A 14,683-nucleotide genomic window follows, 5' to 3' on the forward strand; every position below is an offset into this window, starting at 1 on the left:
ATACTGTTTTCCAGTCACAGGAGTAATGCCTTCTTTTCCATCCTTACATGGCCCTCCCAACGGGCGTAGTCAGAATGACCTGAATTCAAAGCCCGCTGTTACCACTACTGCTGGTGTGATCTTGAGAACATTGTTTAGGCTTTCTGAGTCTAAGGGTCTTGGTCTATAAAGTGATGATAATAATTTGTATGTGGTAGTTATGAGAAGTAAGTAAGATTAAGCAAGTGTCACGGTTGTGTTTAGCATGGTGCCTGACAGGTAGTAAAGATTCAACGAATGATAACTAATCTTGTCAGTCCTGGCTTTTAATTTTTTATTATTATTATTAATTTATTTATTTATTTTTGGCTGTGTTGGGTTTTCGTTTCTATGCGAGGGCTTTCTCTAGTTGCGGCGAGCGGGGGCCACTGTTCATCGCGGTGCGTGGGCCTCTCACTGTCACGGCCTCTCTTGTTGCGGAGCACAGGCTCCAGACGCGCAGGCTCAGTAGTTGTGGCTCACGGGCCTAGTTGCTCCGCGGCATGTGGGATCTTCCCGGACCAGGGCGCGAACCCGTGTCCCCTGCATTGGCAGGCAGATTCTCAACCACTGCGCCACCAGGGAAGCCCCCTTAATTTTTGATTGATCAGTTGATTGCCACACAGCATGCGGGATCTTAGTTCCCTGACCAGGGATCGAACCCGTGCCCCCTGAAGTGGAAGTGCAGAGTCTTAACCACTGAACCGCCAGGAAAGTCCCAGTCCTGGCTTTTAAAAAAATCTGTCCCCGTCATTCCTTAGGCAATCTAGTTTCTTGGCATAAACGTTACAGCCAGTCGAGAATTGTGAGTTACTTCTTTGGAGGAAATTTGGGGCAAGTTAGTCTTATAATCTTGCAAGTTAAAAGTGCCATTCTACCATCCTAAACCTGCTTCTCTTTCCCAGTGCCCTCATCCCCCCCCAAGAAAAAGGAAGATTTTTTTTGCTATGCCTGTGACATCTGTTAACTAAGCAGGGGGTGGGCCTTGGTTGGAATTTTCCCAGGAGATTGCCACATCTTCTTCTCGGTCTGGGCTGCCTTCTCGTGGAGCTCATGTCATTGCTAACAAGGAAGGTGGAGACGGTGGTGCTTACCCAGAGAGTCTGTGTGGTTGAGGCTACCCTCTGCCCCCGCCTCCAGGGTCCCCTCATGTGCCACACGACCAAGATGTACAGCACAGATGACGGAGTTCAGTTTCATGCCTTTGGCCGCGTGCTGAGCGGCACCATCCATGCTGGGCAGCCTGTGAAGGTACTGGGGGAGAACTACACCCTGGAGGATGAGGAGGACTCCCAGATATGCACCGTGGGCCGCCTTTGGATCTCCGTGGCCAGGTACTGCCAACCAGAGCCCCTAGGGCCATGCCTGGGCCTCTGCACTGGAACTGCCCCAGCGAGCCGAAAGGGGTGGTCCTCCTTGGAAACACAGTAGCTGCCTGGCTCCCTGTGATGGGGGTAAGCTGAAGTCCACTCCTTCAGCAGATCTGTTGACTTCTGGTTCTTACTACCCAAGGTTGCTAGGGTCACAAGGCAGCTACTGTTGGGATAATGCCAAGAGCCCTGCCTTTGCCTTTTGAATGGTTTGTATAAACTCTTGTAGCAGGATTTCTATGTTCACTCATCTTAATCTTCTCTTCCTCTTCTGTGTTCTTTAAATTGTAACCTTTATGTTTCTTCCCAAAAGAAATTATTTCCCGAACTCCACTGACTATTTTTTGACTAAGATAAAGACTTTGCTGGATCCCTTGTAGCACCCCAGTCTGCAGAATTAAACTTCGCTTGGGTCTCTGGGCTGCTTGTCAGTTCATCAGTTTGGCGTTTTAGCTAGAAAGCCGAACCGAGGCTGTCCTGTTCCTAGGGTGGCTGCTGCACCTTGCCAACAGCCCCTTTTCCCTCCAAATTCACCCCATTCTCTAGAAGGCAGAAGAAAATTAAAGAGCTAGGAGAGTTGCAGTATCTTCTGTGGTGCTTTTGGCATCTCCTTACATTCTACCCCTTGGGCAGTGGTTTGCTTATTACTACCAACATCTAACTGGAATTAGATTTGCCTGTTTTGTCCTCATGTTATACCTTGCATTTTTCTTTCATGGCATGCATCAGTTTGTAACCACATATATGTGTGGCTATATGATTGATTGTTCATTGCATCCCTCCCCTGCTAGAATGTATCTGTTTTGCTCACCCTGCTCCTGGCTCAGTGCCTGGCACAGAGCAGGTGCTCAGTAAATTTTTATGGAATGAATACTCTGCCCAAGTTCCATTGCTGCTTATTGGATGCTGCTCCAGGTACCACATTGAAGTGAACCGTGTTCCTGCTGGCAACTGGGTTCTGATTGAAGGTGTCGATCAACCAATTGTGAAGACCGCAACCATAACTGAACCCCGAGGCAATGAGGAGGTAAGAGTTTTGGAAGAGGCAACTAGATTGGCTTAAGCTAGAGGGTCACAAGGAGGCGCAGCACACGTGAGCAATAGGCAGCAGAACGCGCAGGGGATGAACCCGGAGTCACTGCTGCTTCCTGCTGCCAGGCCTCAGCCTTCTAGATCTGCCCCTGCTGGATTCTCCTTGTACTGAATGCTAGGAATTAGAAGGGATCCTTTTATTCTTTCCCTCCTCTTTTTGTTCTGCCAACGTATGTGGGAATAAATGGCCCTTCAGGTTGCCTCCAAGCAGCGCCCTGGCTCCAGGTGGGGGGATAGTCCGCTCCCCATCAGGTCATCAGCTTCTCCCTGACCTCTGCACTGTCTGTGCCTGCTCAGGCCAGGTGTCCTCACTGCTCTGCATTTTGGGTCTCAGGCTCAGATTTTCCGGCCCTTGAAGTTCAACACCACATCTGTTATCAAGATTGCTGTGGAGCCAGTCAACCCCTCTGAGCTGCCCAAGATGCTGGACGGCCTCCGCAAGGTCAACAAGAGCTATCCGTCCCTCACCACCAAGGTAGGCCCTAGGCCGCGGTCGCTGCCGAGCCCTGTGTGCCCAGGCTGAGGGGTCTTTGCTTGTGTCGCGCGCTGCCTCGTGTCCACCGGGTGGCTCTGATCTGCTGCTTCCGGCAGCCTACATCAGGGACTGGTCCCTGTCTGTTAACTGTCATTTGAAGGCAGTACAAGACCCCTGTTTGTGTGTATGGGCCTGTATGCACGTGTGTATGCATCTTACACAAGCATCTTTAGATAGGAAAGGTGATTCCTGGAAAGTACACTTTGAATTGATTTTCCAGAAAACACACAGGGAAAAGTGAGTCACTCTGAGCCTGCCAGCATAGCTTTCTGAGGAGTTGGCCAGGGCTACAGGGTCAGCTTATATCCACGGGCAGAGCAGGGTTTTCCCTAAATGGCTAAGATGTTAATTCAGTCCGTGACCTCACATCCAGTAGCACTGTGCTCAGCGGTCCAGGCGTCTTGAGGACTGACTCATAGGTCACTGCTCCCCACTGATCCTTCCTGAAGAGGCTGGAACCAACACTGGCCAGTGGGCTTGGGCACCTCCTCCTGGGTTCTAGCCTTCATGCTGTCTCTGTCTGCTGTTGCTGCCACAAGAGAGTCCAGGCTGTGACCACCAGGGTTGTTGTGTTTCAGGTGGAAGAATCTGGCGAGCACGTGATCCTGGGTACTGGGGAGCTCTACCTGGACTGTGTGATGCACGATTTGCGGAAGATGTACTCGGAGATAGACATCAAGGTGAAGCAGCCGCTCCTTTCTTTGGCTCCTGCTTGGCCAGGAGCTTGGCTCACAGCTCCAGGCTGATTTTACAAGCAGCCAAACCCTTGAGTCCCCAGGAAGGTCCAAGGGGAGAAGGGTGCACCAGGGGAGGAGATCTGTGTGGGAAAAGCATGACCTGTTGCTCCCTGTGTGGGAAGGGTTGGAAATCCAGTTTGCCTCCTGCGGTGGGGGTTATTCTCAGTGTCAAACGTTCAGAGCCAAGTCTCCCAAGCCAAAGTTATTCTTGATCTTTTGTTAAGAAAATGGTTGCACAGCTAAGCCATCTGTGGTGATTAGGGCTCAGAGTGGATGGTTCCGAGGAGAGCGTGGGGACTGGCTCTTCTGGACTCGTGGTGAGATCTTAATGTAGCCCCTCAGTTAAACTGCCCGTCGCACAGCCTTGGTCTCAGTGGACACACACATTTTCTCCAGGGCCATGGGTGGTGGTCGTGGGAGTGAGTGCCCTCAAATGCCCCTCTTAGCCCAGGGCTGGTGCTGTAGAAGACGCTGCATTTTTCCGGGAGTAGGCCATGTGGGGGCTTCTGGGCGGAGCTGTGCTGCCCGGAGGTCGTGGGTTGAGAATGGAACGGGCGCTCGCCAGTCAGTGTGTCAAGGCAGAGCTCTGACAGGCCCACGGTGTTTAGTGAATGCTAGTGGGACGGCTGTATGGATATTGAAAGATACCCTGGGAGACTATAATTTAGGCCCTAAACTGATCTCCACTTACTCTTGGCTCAGGAACATAAATTGTGCACTACACTAAGTTTTCCAGGCTTCTTAGTTTAGGTACAGACTTTTAGCCTGAGCCTGCTATGGTACTTGTCGCTAACGCTGATTAAGACAGGGGTTCTCGCAGAGGTAGCATCAAGGGAACCTTGGAATCCCCTTTGGCAGAAGGTCGTCCTCCCAACAGTTAGACCTTGCCTAACAGTTTATTTTGTTTCTCAGGTGGCTGACCCCGTTGTCACGTTTTGTGAGACGGTCGTGGAAACATCCTCCCTCAAGTGCTTTGCTGAAACTCCCAATAAGAAGTAAGCTGGGGGTCGTAGTGACCCTGGGACTCACAGGGGTCGCTTTCCCCTGACCCCACCTCTACCCCAATCACAAATAGAGGCCCCTAAGTCTTGGGATGAGGGTGCTTAGGAGACTTGAGTTTTACCCCAGCCCTCTCATTATGCCTTTGGACACGATGCTGTGGAATTCTTTGCCTTAGTTACTCCCAGTGGTTTCATAATTGCCACTTTTTCTCTCTGTATAATATGACCATCTTAAAATTTTTCCTAGCAGCAACTCTACTGTTTCACTGTTTAGTAACTAATACTGTTTAAAGCTTTTTAAAACAATGCCCCAAATTTTATTTTTTTAAAAAGTGATAGATTCAAATGAAAGAAGATGAGCCCTTTTTGCTCTACTCTGCTCCTGTGGCTTTCACTGATGTCGCTGCCTTAGCTCTTTCCTTTGTCACCCTTTCTTAGGAACAACCCTTCTGACCCTGCTCAGAACCCATTTCCTTTCTGACTAGAGGGTCAGCCTGCTGACCCTCCTCATTACCCATTTCCTTTCTGACTAGGAACAAGATCACCATGATTGCTGAGCCTCTTGAGAAGGGCCTCGCTGAGGACATAGAGAACGAGGTGGTCCAGATCACATGGAACAGGTGAGAACGTGGCTCTGATTCCAGGGCCGAACAGCTTACCTGATGAGTCTCTAGCACGACACATCCCTCACTCTAGGAATTGATTTTGTCTCCCCCTTCTCACTATGGTCCTGGCACAGTGTAGGTAGGCTGAGGCGACTGTTACCCAGAAAAGCAGGATCTGTGGCCTCAGGAACGGGCAATCACAGAACTGTCTGATGTGACCATTTTCTCCTCCTCCCCCAGGAAGAAGCTGGGAGAGTTCTTCCAGACCAAGTACGACTGGGATCTGCTGGCTGCCCGTTCCATCTGGGCTTTTGGCCCTGATGCCACCGGCCCCAACATCCTGGTGGATGATACCCTGCCCTCTGAGGTACAGAACTAATGGAAGCCATGTGGCCTTCTCCTAGCTCTTGAGTGGAAGAAACTACAAAGTGTTCTTATTTTTCCCAAAAGTATTTTGTATGTTCTGGTGAAGAAGAGTATCCTTTTACTGGTGTACCTACCTCCTCCTCCCTCTAAACTCTTCGGCTGTTGCCAGGGTCACTGCTAAGGGGCCCTCATGTTTTGTGCAGGTGGACAAGGCTCTTCTCGGCTCGGTGAAGGACAGCATCGTTCAAGGTTTCCAGTGGGGAACCAGGGAGGGGCCCCTCTGTGATGAGTGTAAGTCCACCAGCGCCTCTGCCTTTGCCACCCCAGGCCTCTAGGGTCCTTGCATCTGGGTGTATGAGGTGGGGTGGGCTCATCTTTGGGACCTGGCAGGAGAAGCAGCTTGGGGCCCACAGGGCCTTCCCATGTCCTGGGCCAGCTTCCTCCCTTCTCCTTCCCTATCCTGGTGCTACTGCTTGGTACACCTTAGAAATGGAAGTCACGTCTAGATTGACATTTGCTCCTCATTTCTGGAATGTGTTTCAGGAAGGGTATCAGGGGGATGGGATTGGAGTGGTTTATAGACCAGGATTGGACTTAGTAGGGACAAATGTGCAATTTCTAGAACTTACTCTACATCCCAAAATAATTAAATATCTGGAAAAGAAACACATAAACTTCTAGGGACACTTTATGCTGTCTGAACGTGGCCTGAAACCAACACTGAGAACATATGCTTACCTTCACACCCCCGCATATGCTGTTAGAACGCGCATCTGCAGGCTGATTCTGTACCGTATCTTTCATGGCTACAAGACAGCTGCAATGCTGCAGAGGCTCCTTGCTGCTCTGCCCGTGCGCCCTTGACTAGCACCAGAACCACTCAGCAGTCAGCTCCCCCTTCTCCTTTCCAGTGATTCGAAATGTCAAGTTTAAGATCCTGGATGCAGTGGTTGCCCAGGAGCCCCTGCACCGGGGTGGGGGCCAAATCATCCCCACGGCCAGAAGAGTCGTCTACTCTGCCTTCCTCATGGTGAGCGAGTAGGGCTGTCCTGCCGCAGGGCATTAAGTGGGGCCTCGAGGCTACTGTCCCCCAGCCTTCCCTTTACCCGGGTTCTCGGTCCTCAGCCTTCCCCAAGCTGAGGAACCCTTCCTTCTGGCTCTCTCGCAGGCCACCCCTCGTCTGATGGAGCCCTACTACTTCGTAGAGGTCCAGGCTCCCGCAGATTGTGTTTCTGCTGTTTATACCGTCCTGGCCAGGCGCAGGTGAGCTGCCCAGGCACGTTAGGGAGGGGCAGCGAGCACAAGCCCAGCAAGAAGGAACCTCGCTGTGGAGGAGGAGGGACTGGACCCCACACTCTCCACTCCTGAAACCACGGTTTTTAGAAGGAAGTAGGAAAGGAATGAGGCAATCCCCAGCCTTACCACAGATTATAATTTGAGATTTCTCCTTGGGCTGCCCCCTCAGAGAGCTCCTGGGGCAAGTATTCCTGGGGTGTGTCAGTGGTGGGAATGTCTACAGGACCTTGTCTCGTCAATGTTGTACTCTTGCCCAGAGGTTGCTGCACCTTTGACTTCCACAGGGAACTAGGCCGAGAGCCGTTTCTGCCCTCTGTAGCGCACTTGTGGTTATTTTCTTTGATGGTCAACATTTGGGGGTACACTACTTCTCTGCTTTTGGCCTCTTCAGGACTAGGGACTCAGCCTTTGTTTTTCTGTCTCAGGGGGCATGTGACTCAGGATGCACCCATCCCAGGCTCCCCTCTCTACACCATCAAAGCTTTCATCCCTGCCATCGACTCTTTTGGCTTTGAGACCGATCTGCGGACTCACACGCAGGGGCAGGCCTTTTCCTTGTCTGTCTTCCACCATTGGCAGGTAAGAAAACTGCAGGCTGGCCGCTATGGTCCCCACCTCTGCAAGGTCATCCCCTCTGACCTGTTCCTCTCCAGGCCCCAAGGGGGATCGCCGGCATCCTAGAGAAGGGCCCTGCTGCTAGGCCGGATGCTCTGGGAGGTCGGCCTGGACCATCTGATGAAACCACTTTGCCTTTCAGATTGTACCCGGTGATCCTCTGGACAAAAGCATTGTCATCCGTCCCTTGGAGCCGCAGCCAGCACCCCACCTGGCCCGAGAATTCATGATCAAAACCCGTCGTAGGAAGGTACGTGTCCCTCAGACCCACGGCCATCCCTCCACCCCCAAGGTCTTGCCAGGAGTTGGATCTCTCTTCATTTCTTGCTTTTGGACCCTTCTCCCAAAGACTGAAAGCATTTCACAGCACAGCGTGGAGAGTCACGATCTGTATAGGCTTCAGGCAACCAGACCCAGGGCTGCCTGCCTGGGAAGGGAGCGCCTTCCCCTGCCCTGGGACGGTACCCTAAAGGCAGGGCTCCCGAAGCAGCTCCGCCGACAACTGGCCCCCACCCGCTCCCCGCAGTCAAGCACAGCTCGGTCACGCAGGGCTCATCCTTGCATTTGCCCCCACTCTGCAGGGCCTGAGTGAAGACGTCAGCATCAGCAAGTTCTTCGATGATCCTATGTTGCTGGAGCTCGCCAAGCAGGATGTTGTGCTCAATTACCCCATGTGAGCGCCCGGACTCCTGGCCGCTCCTGCTCCCTGCGCTGGGCTGCGTCCTGGACTTTGAAGCGAGGACCTGGTGGGACTTGGACTCCGTGCTGTCAGAGCGTGTCTGGGACTGCTGTGGCCGCCCTTAACAAGCCCAGAGCCTCCAACCTCCAACCCAGAGGGAGGAGCGTTTGGCTTCCTGGTTCCTCCTGTGGCCTCTGCCTGGCTGCATTCCCAGAGAACAGAGAGGAGCTTGGGCTCAGGGAGGGAGAAGGGCGTGGCAGTGTTGACGCCCAAGGGGGCCCTGTCGTCAGGATTTACGTGGATTTTTATTTTATTTTTTTTTTTTTTGTATAAAAGTTTGACCTGAGACATGGTTTATAAATGAACAGAACATTCTGACCTCTGCCTTGCTCCGTTCTTTTCATCCCCACCGCTCCGCCCCCTTCCCTCCAGCACGGGCTCATCCTGGCACTTGGGTTCTGGATCTGTCTTGTCTCCCATGAGGCCGCACTGACTCTGCTCCCAGCTGCAGCCTTCTTCCTGCCTGGTCCCCAGGGAGGCGGCCTGTGGGGGGAGGAACGCCTGCCTCTTCACTTAGTGTTCCCATGAGCACTGAGGCCTCTTTACTGTCCCCAGCTCCCATTCCTGGTGGATGGCACCTGAGGGGGCTTGGGAGTTGTTGGGTCTCTGGGATCAGAGGGCTACACCTCCTCCTCTGCCCCTGAGGATTCTCCTTGCCCTGGAGCTGGGGGCCAGAACTCTTTGATTTCCAGCCCTTTGCTCTAAGTCCTCCTACCAGCCACTACCAATCCCTTACTCTGCTCTCGTCTGTGTGAAGAAGAGACTATTGATTTGCCTCAGACTCCTTTATTAGGTGCATACCAGGGGTTGATCGAAGAGGTCTGGCTGCCCCAGGCCTGTAGGAGTCCTACTTCTCCCCAGCATCCTGCGCGGTTCTCTTGATGTAGTCTCTGTACATCGTGTACACAGCACCTGTGTGAGGGAGAAGGGAAACGGCCCCATGACATCACACCCTCCACCCATCCTCTGGCTCTCTCAGGTGTTCCAGAGTCCTGGGGGTCCAGCACTAGCTATCCCCTTGGGAGTCCAGCTTTGCTGCTTATCTTTCCACCCTAGGTCACAACAGCTGCTACAAACACCTGGCCGCACAGCCTGGGGAAACATCCCATTTAACACTTCACAAAGTACTTTCACGTATATTATCTGAGAAACCTCACGGCAGTACATGAGGGAGGCAAGCTGGGGTGGTTACCATCATGTTGCACGTGGGGAAACTGTGAGAGAAAGATTTGTCCACTGTCGTACAGCTAGTAAGTAGCTGTCTGCCTTTCGATCCAGAGAGGAAAAGAAATTCAGCATAGGTTCTGCTGCATGGTTTTTCTCATTTCTAGGACAAACTCACGAAACAGACTGTGCATCTTCCCCTGGAACACAGGAGATTAAACAGGGAACCCTGAAACTCTCGGTATGAGGGCCTCACCAAGGACTTGCTGTGGAGCTTGGTATAGGGAACAGGGACTGAACTCATGGTCCCTTAACTGTCAGGACTCAGCCAGATTTTGCCTAATCAGTTTTGCCCTCATTCTCCCATGACCCCACCAGCTGCTCACCCAGCATGATCGCACCCACAGCACAGGCCTGTGCTGCCACTCGGGTGTGAATCAGGTGTGTGGACATCTTGGTGGAACCATGAGCCTTCAGCCGGTAAATCCTGCATGCTGCCACCACCACACAACCCCCTAAGCCTATGTAGGCAGAGAACATGACCCCTTGGACCTCAGTCACCAAGTACATCGCTCTCCTGGTGAGAGACACCTCACTAGGCAGGCTGGGCATCTGGATAATCAACTGCCTTCCTGCTACTGCTTTGGGGCCGGCAGTGGGGTGAGGAGAGGCTATCATTAGAACATTGAGTTGTTTCTTCTCAAAGATATTTACAAAGTGCTTCCCTCCAATGACTCCCCTCCTCCCTGTACAAATAGCCCATCATCATGACTCTCCCACCCCCCTTAGCTCTTCTCCAACTGCTGCCGGCCCCCACAGCTGTTCTAACCTCCCAGGGCCAGGGGGAAGGGAGCCCTGGGGAACCCCAGACTGCTCCTGCCCATCCTGACGCTGGTGTTGGTATCCCATGCGCTTGGTTGGCTGCCACCTCCAGCCATCCAGACTCCTTCGTTTCATTGTCAGGACGTGTCCCTTAGTCCCTCGGCACCTTTGCTGTTGGTTCACTTCTAGCTGTTGATTATTCGATGGGTAGGACCACTTGAGTTCTGTGCTTCATTCTTTGAAAGGACTAGGAGACATGTTCTCTGAGAGAAGGCCCCCTCCTCGGCCCCCATTCCTTCGTCTCCCACTCACCTATAGGCACCAGCAGAGACTCCCTGGTCTTCCTCAGGATCTTCTCAGACATGCTGTCCTCACCCTCAGGTGGTGCCCACGAGCCTTTGTTAGCAGACATGATCCTGCCCCCAGATGTTAGCAGCTGGGGCTCCTAGGCTTCAAATCGGTCCTAGAAGGAGGCAGGAAGAACTCCAATTCCCAGTCTAGGGAGGGAAGGAAGAAGTGGACTGCTGAGACCTCTCTTACCATGCCCAACACAGACACTACTTAAAAAGATGTCCTGGTGGGCTTCCCTGGTGGCGCAGTGGTTGAGAATCTGCCTGCTAATGCAGGGGACACGGGTTCGAGCCCTGGTCTGGGAAGATCCCACATGCCGCGGAGCAGCTGGGCCCGTGAGCCACAATTGCTGAGCCTGCGCGTCTGGAGCCTGTGCCCCGCGACGGGAGGGGCCGCGATAGAGAAAGGCCCGCGCACCGCGATGAAGAGCGGTCCCCGCACCGCGATGAAGAGTGGCCCCCGCTTGCCGCAACTGGAGAAAGCCCTCGCACGAACCGAAGACCCAACACAGCCAAAAATAAATAAATAAATAAATAAAATCAAGTAAAACTTTAAAAAAAAAAAAAAAAAAAAAAAAAAAAAAAAGATGTCCTGGGTGTCCTGTCTCAGATGGCTGGAGCCATTTCTCCGTCTCTTCCTCCCAGCATCTGCCTCTTGCCCAGCTCATTCCAGCTTCACTGTTTTCTCTGCCTCCCCCTCTACCATCTCTGTCCCTACGGGTGTGATCCTTGGGCCAAGAAAAGCAGCTGGAAAAATCCACAGATGAGGGTGGGAGGAACAGGCCTTTAACATTGGGTCCCCCACTGGCCTTGAGTCTGTGATGGTTGTCCCTGATGGAGCTGCAGAGGAAGATCTGGCCCCAGGCAGCCAGAGCCATCCCAGACAGTTACAGCACTGGTTACTGAATCATGAGAGCCAGAGATTGAAACGATTAGGCATGTATCTGTGTATAATTTTGTGTAGATTTTGGATGTTAAGTCTAATGGAACAAATTCTGGTCCCTGAGCTGTTCTCCTGTCTCTAAGTCCATCTCTTGCCAGGTTCTTTGCAGGTACCAACCCCCTGCCTTATCCCTGTGCTGGAACCCCTATGGCTCTACTTGCTAACCCTGTAAATGTCTGCTCTGATCAAAAACTAGATGGAGTCCCAGAGTCCTGGTCCTTAGGCCAGGGGTTCTGCCTGCTGGGTGCCTTCTAAGTCTAACCACGAGACAAAGTCCCTGCTTGAGGTGGCTTCTATTCCTAGTTGCCTCTCCTCTCCTGGAGGAGCAAAGACTGTTGGCCCCACAGGTCCTCAGCACGCCGGTGCTTACCCTAGGAGACGGCTAGAAAGTGGAGTGCAAGCAGCCCAGCCAGGGCTCAGCGTCTGCTGCTTTGAATTGGCCAAGAGCTGCGGATGGAGCTGCCACTATGGGGTCAGGGAAGCAGTGTCCGGCTTTATGGAGACTTTGAAGTCAGGAATGGAGAGGAGAGGAGATAGGACAGGGCATCGGTCTTAACCCCCCATCTGCTGAGTTCCAGGCTGGAGCTCAAACACTGGAAAGTAATGAAAGATCAGATGGAGGGGAGCCCTTACCTCAATTCAGTCTTTTCATTCCTCTGGACATAAGTGGCTGGATCAGAGACGGACTTGATTTGAAGAACTGAGATGGGAATATAGAGGCAAGGATGGATAGAGATCCTGGGTTCTCCCCCAAGTTGTACTGCCTTAATTGTGAGAGACGGGCTGTCTGGTCTTGGTCTTGATCCCTCCAAGGATGTTTTCTGGACCAAAGAGATTTCTCCAGGAGTTTGAAACAACTGGGACTTCCCTCACATCTCCAGACCCCTTCATACTGCCTATGGGGTGATGCTCACTCAGGATACAGAGATGACAAAGACCAGCATTAGCACCTATTCTATTTAAAGTATTTATATTTCAGACCTTTCCACTATTCTACACAGTAAGTAGCAGCTTGTTCATAGACCAGGAACTGAGCTTCTGAGAGGCTAAATGAATTATCCACGGGTACACAGCTAGTAAATGGCAGTTTCACGATCTGAACCTAGGTCTGGCTGGCTCCAAAGTAGCTTCTTGCTAAGAAATGGAGAAAGATCGGATGCACTGTGGAGAGTCCCACTCCGTCCCATGCCTTTGTTTCTCTCCTAGCCTGTGTGTCTGTCCTAAAGGGGCGTTTTAGCACTGGAAATATGTCCAGCAGCTGATGTCTCTCTTTTCTCTCCCTAGCCCTCACTGCTTCAGGGAGAGACCCAGGGTCACAGCATCTCCCCAGGGCCTCCGCATATCCCCAGCGTCCATGGGAACTCTCCTCCCAGTCATTCACACACACTCCTGTGCTGCCTCTCCTGGTCCCAGCAGTGGCCTGAATTCTCCAGAGATCAGTGCTCTAGGCCAGAAGTGGGAGGATGGAAATGTCTGGATGAGACAGTGCAAGAATCAGGATCAACTCCAAGCCCTTTAGAGAATGGAGGCCAAGCTATGGAGAGCGAAGTTCAACTTCTCCCCGTTGAGATGATGTTGATGCTCCCACAGCATCTCAGCCCAGAACCAAGAAAATAATAATAGTTGCTATGATCTTCTGAGCATAGACATGTGCTAATTGCTTTAAATAGGTTATTTTATTTAATCCTCATAACTATTATTCTATTAGGTATGTGGTAGGTACTATTATTTTTATTCCTATTTCAAAGATGAAAAACTGAGGCTTGAGTTAAACATCTTGCTCAAGGTCACAGAAAGTGACAGAGAAAAAAGGACCAGATTTCTAACCATTCCTAAAGTCAAATCTCACTACTCTGGACTAACAGGAGAATGACTGTAAAGTGCGGGGAAAGTCTTGAAATAGAAGAAACAAAATTGCTTTTTATTTCAAGAACCTCTGAGAACACACAGTAATTAAAACTTCAAGGACCAGATTTCTGTAGAGTCCTGTTTTAGTAAACAGATAAGATAAAATTATGATACCATTTTTGTTTAATATGCCAAGACTTTAATAATTACTTCGATTTAAGCCTTTCTACATTAGTAATTTGCTTAATAAACCTCTTCCAGATCAGGTCACACTAACAGAAATTCTATTAGAGGGGTCTAATTGAATGATGCAGACAGACTTAATGGATCTGGAGTGCCGGCCAGAGTCAGACGTGGGGTCAGCTGCTTGACCAACCACTCTCTGAATACTTGGTCTTATGCCACTCAACCTCTTTTGAGTGTGTGTCATCATCTGTAAAATGGAGGTAGCATCTACCTATAGGATCGTTGTAAGGGTTAAACAAGATAATTGTTAGAATTCCCCTGCACACTGCCTGCTCCTTTTCCTCCAGAATGAGCAAGTGGCAGGGATGGGTAACAGGCTGGGGGAGAAGTGGAAAGTCCCTGACAACAGATGGAAAGGTTCCCATGTTCTGGGTGGTCCTGAATTCAGCACACTCTCAACCTTCTCCAACTCCACCTCCTCCTTGTTGGAGGGGCTTCCCTGCCCTAACTGGAAGCTTCAGGCTTGTTCTCCTTATTGTGTGGGGGGAAGGGAATGGGTAGGGGAGGGGGACTTGGACTTGAGGCTGTACACAATCTAAGACACAGCTGTGCTATATATAGCCTGAGGGAGCTGAGTGACAAGAGGGGGGAGGTGAGGGACGTGCAGCTTTTGCCTTGAGCTAAGGAGTGCTGTGAGTGAGGGGATGATGATGAATGAACTGGACAAGGAACAGAGAATGCTCTGAGTTGGGGTTAGAATGGGAAGGACCCAGGCTGAAGGGCTGGGGTAATCACAGGGGAGAAAACATTGGGCCATATAGTAGTATCTGGGGGACTTGAGGGGCAAAGAGGTGGTAGCAGGAACAGGCAGAGGCAGTGGAAGTTTCCAGATGATGTGGCTAGGCTGAGGCAACCTCTAGAGGGTGCCTGGGGTGGGGAGGGTGGGACACCCCCTCTCCTTCTAAAACCAGGCACTGGGTTCCAAGGACCTCGCAG

The 14,683-nt window shown here is 51.6% G+C and overlaps 2 protein-coding genes across 3 annotated transcripts in view; one reads left to right on the plus strand and one right to left on the minus strand.

The window, feature by feature from the left end:
- The window catches only part of EFTUD2 (elongation factor Tu GTP binding domain containing 2), a 34,667-nt gene extending 25,975 nt beyond the window's left edge, over positions 1 to 8,692 (plus strand). Inside the window, exons 16-28 of the mRNA XM_007180178.3 lie at positions 1,159 to 1,352; positions 2,304 to 2,415; positions 2,815 to 2,955; positions 3,594 to 3,695; positions 4,665 to 4,747; positions 5,287 to 5,373; positions 5,599 to 5,725; positions 5,928 to 6,015; positions 6,636 to 6,754; positions 6,893 to 6,987; positions 7,446 to 7,599; positions 7,778 to 7,885; positions 8,217 to 8,692. Of these exons, the coding sequence (XP_007180240.1) occupies positions 1,159 to 1,352; positions 2,304 to 2,415; positions 2,815 to 2,955; positions 3,594 to 3,695; positions 4,665 to 4,747; positions 5,287 to 5,373; positions 5,599 to 5,725; positions 5,928 to 6,015; positions 6,636 to 6,754; positions 6,893 to 6,987; positions 7,446 to 7,599; positions 7,778 to 7,885; positions 8,217 to 8,312 (1,506 nt within the window). The 3' untranslated portion in view covers positions 8,313 to 8,692. The remainder of the gene's footprint in view (positions 1 to 1,158; positions 1,353 to 2,303; positions 2,416 to 2,814; positions 2,956 to 3,593; positions 3,696 to 4,664; positions 4,748 to 5,286; positions 5,374 to 5,598; positions 5,726 to 5,927; positions 6,016 to 6,635; positions 6,755 to 6,892; positions 6,988 to 7,445; positions 7,600 to 7,777; positions 7,886 to 8,216) is intronic.
- A 529-nt stretch (positions 8,693 to 9,221) lies between these two features.
- On the minus strand, positions 9,222 to 12,324 carry HIGD1B (HIG1 hypoxia inducible domain family member 1B). Of its 2 annotated transcripts, XM_057536521.1 has the most exons (4): positions 12,287 to 12,324; positions 10,673 to 10,823; positions 9,925 to 10,059; positions 9,222 to 9,286 (listed from the first exon to the last, which is right to left on the minus strand). In XM_057536521.1, exons 2-4 carry the CDS (start codon positions 10,770 to 10,772, stop codon positions 9,222 to 9,224), a joined length of 300 nt encoding a protein of 99 aa, XP_057392504.1. In that variant the 5' UTR covers positions 10,773 to 10,823; positions 12,287 to 12,324. The 2 variants fall into 2 exon arrangements, with proteins under 2 accessions (XP_057392504.1, XP_007180241.1); XM_007180179.2 differs by lacking the exon at positions 12,287 to 12,324 and having other exon boundaries at positions 10,673 to 10,915.
- Between the last annotated feature and the right edge of the window lie 2,359 nt (positions 12,325 to 14,683).

The sequence above is a fragment of the Balaenoptera acutorostrata genome, chromosome 20 (assembly GCF_949987535.1).
Source record: "Balaenoptera acutorostrata chromosome 20, mBalAcu1.1, whole genome shotgun sequence".
Lineage (NCBI taxonomy): Eukaryota > Metazoa > Chordata > Mammalia > Artiodactyla > Balaenopteridae > Balaenoptera > Balaenoptera acutorostrata.

What these genes read in the sequence shown, in the direction of transcription:
- HIGD1B (XM_057536521.1), bottom strand. Translation starts at nt 10,772, where the DNA reads ATGTCTGCTAACAAAGGCTCGTGGGCACCACCTGAGGGTGAGGACAGC. An exon ending in GTCTCTGCTGGTGCCTATAG is followed by an intron (nt 10,060 to 10,672) that starts GTGAGTGGGAGA and finishes CTGCCTACATAG; the next exon opens with GCTTAGGGGGTTGTGTGGTG. An exon ending in TGTGGGTGCGATCATGCTGG is followed by an intron (nt 9,287 to 9,924) that starts GTGAGCAGCTGG and finishes TCCCTCACACAG; the next exon opens with GTGCTGTGTACACGATGTAC.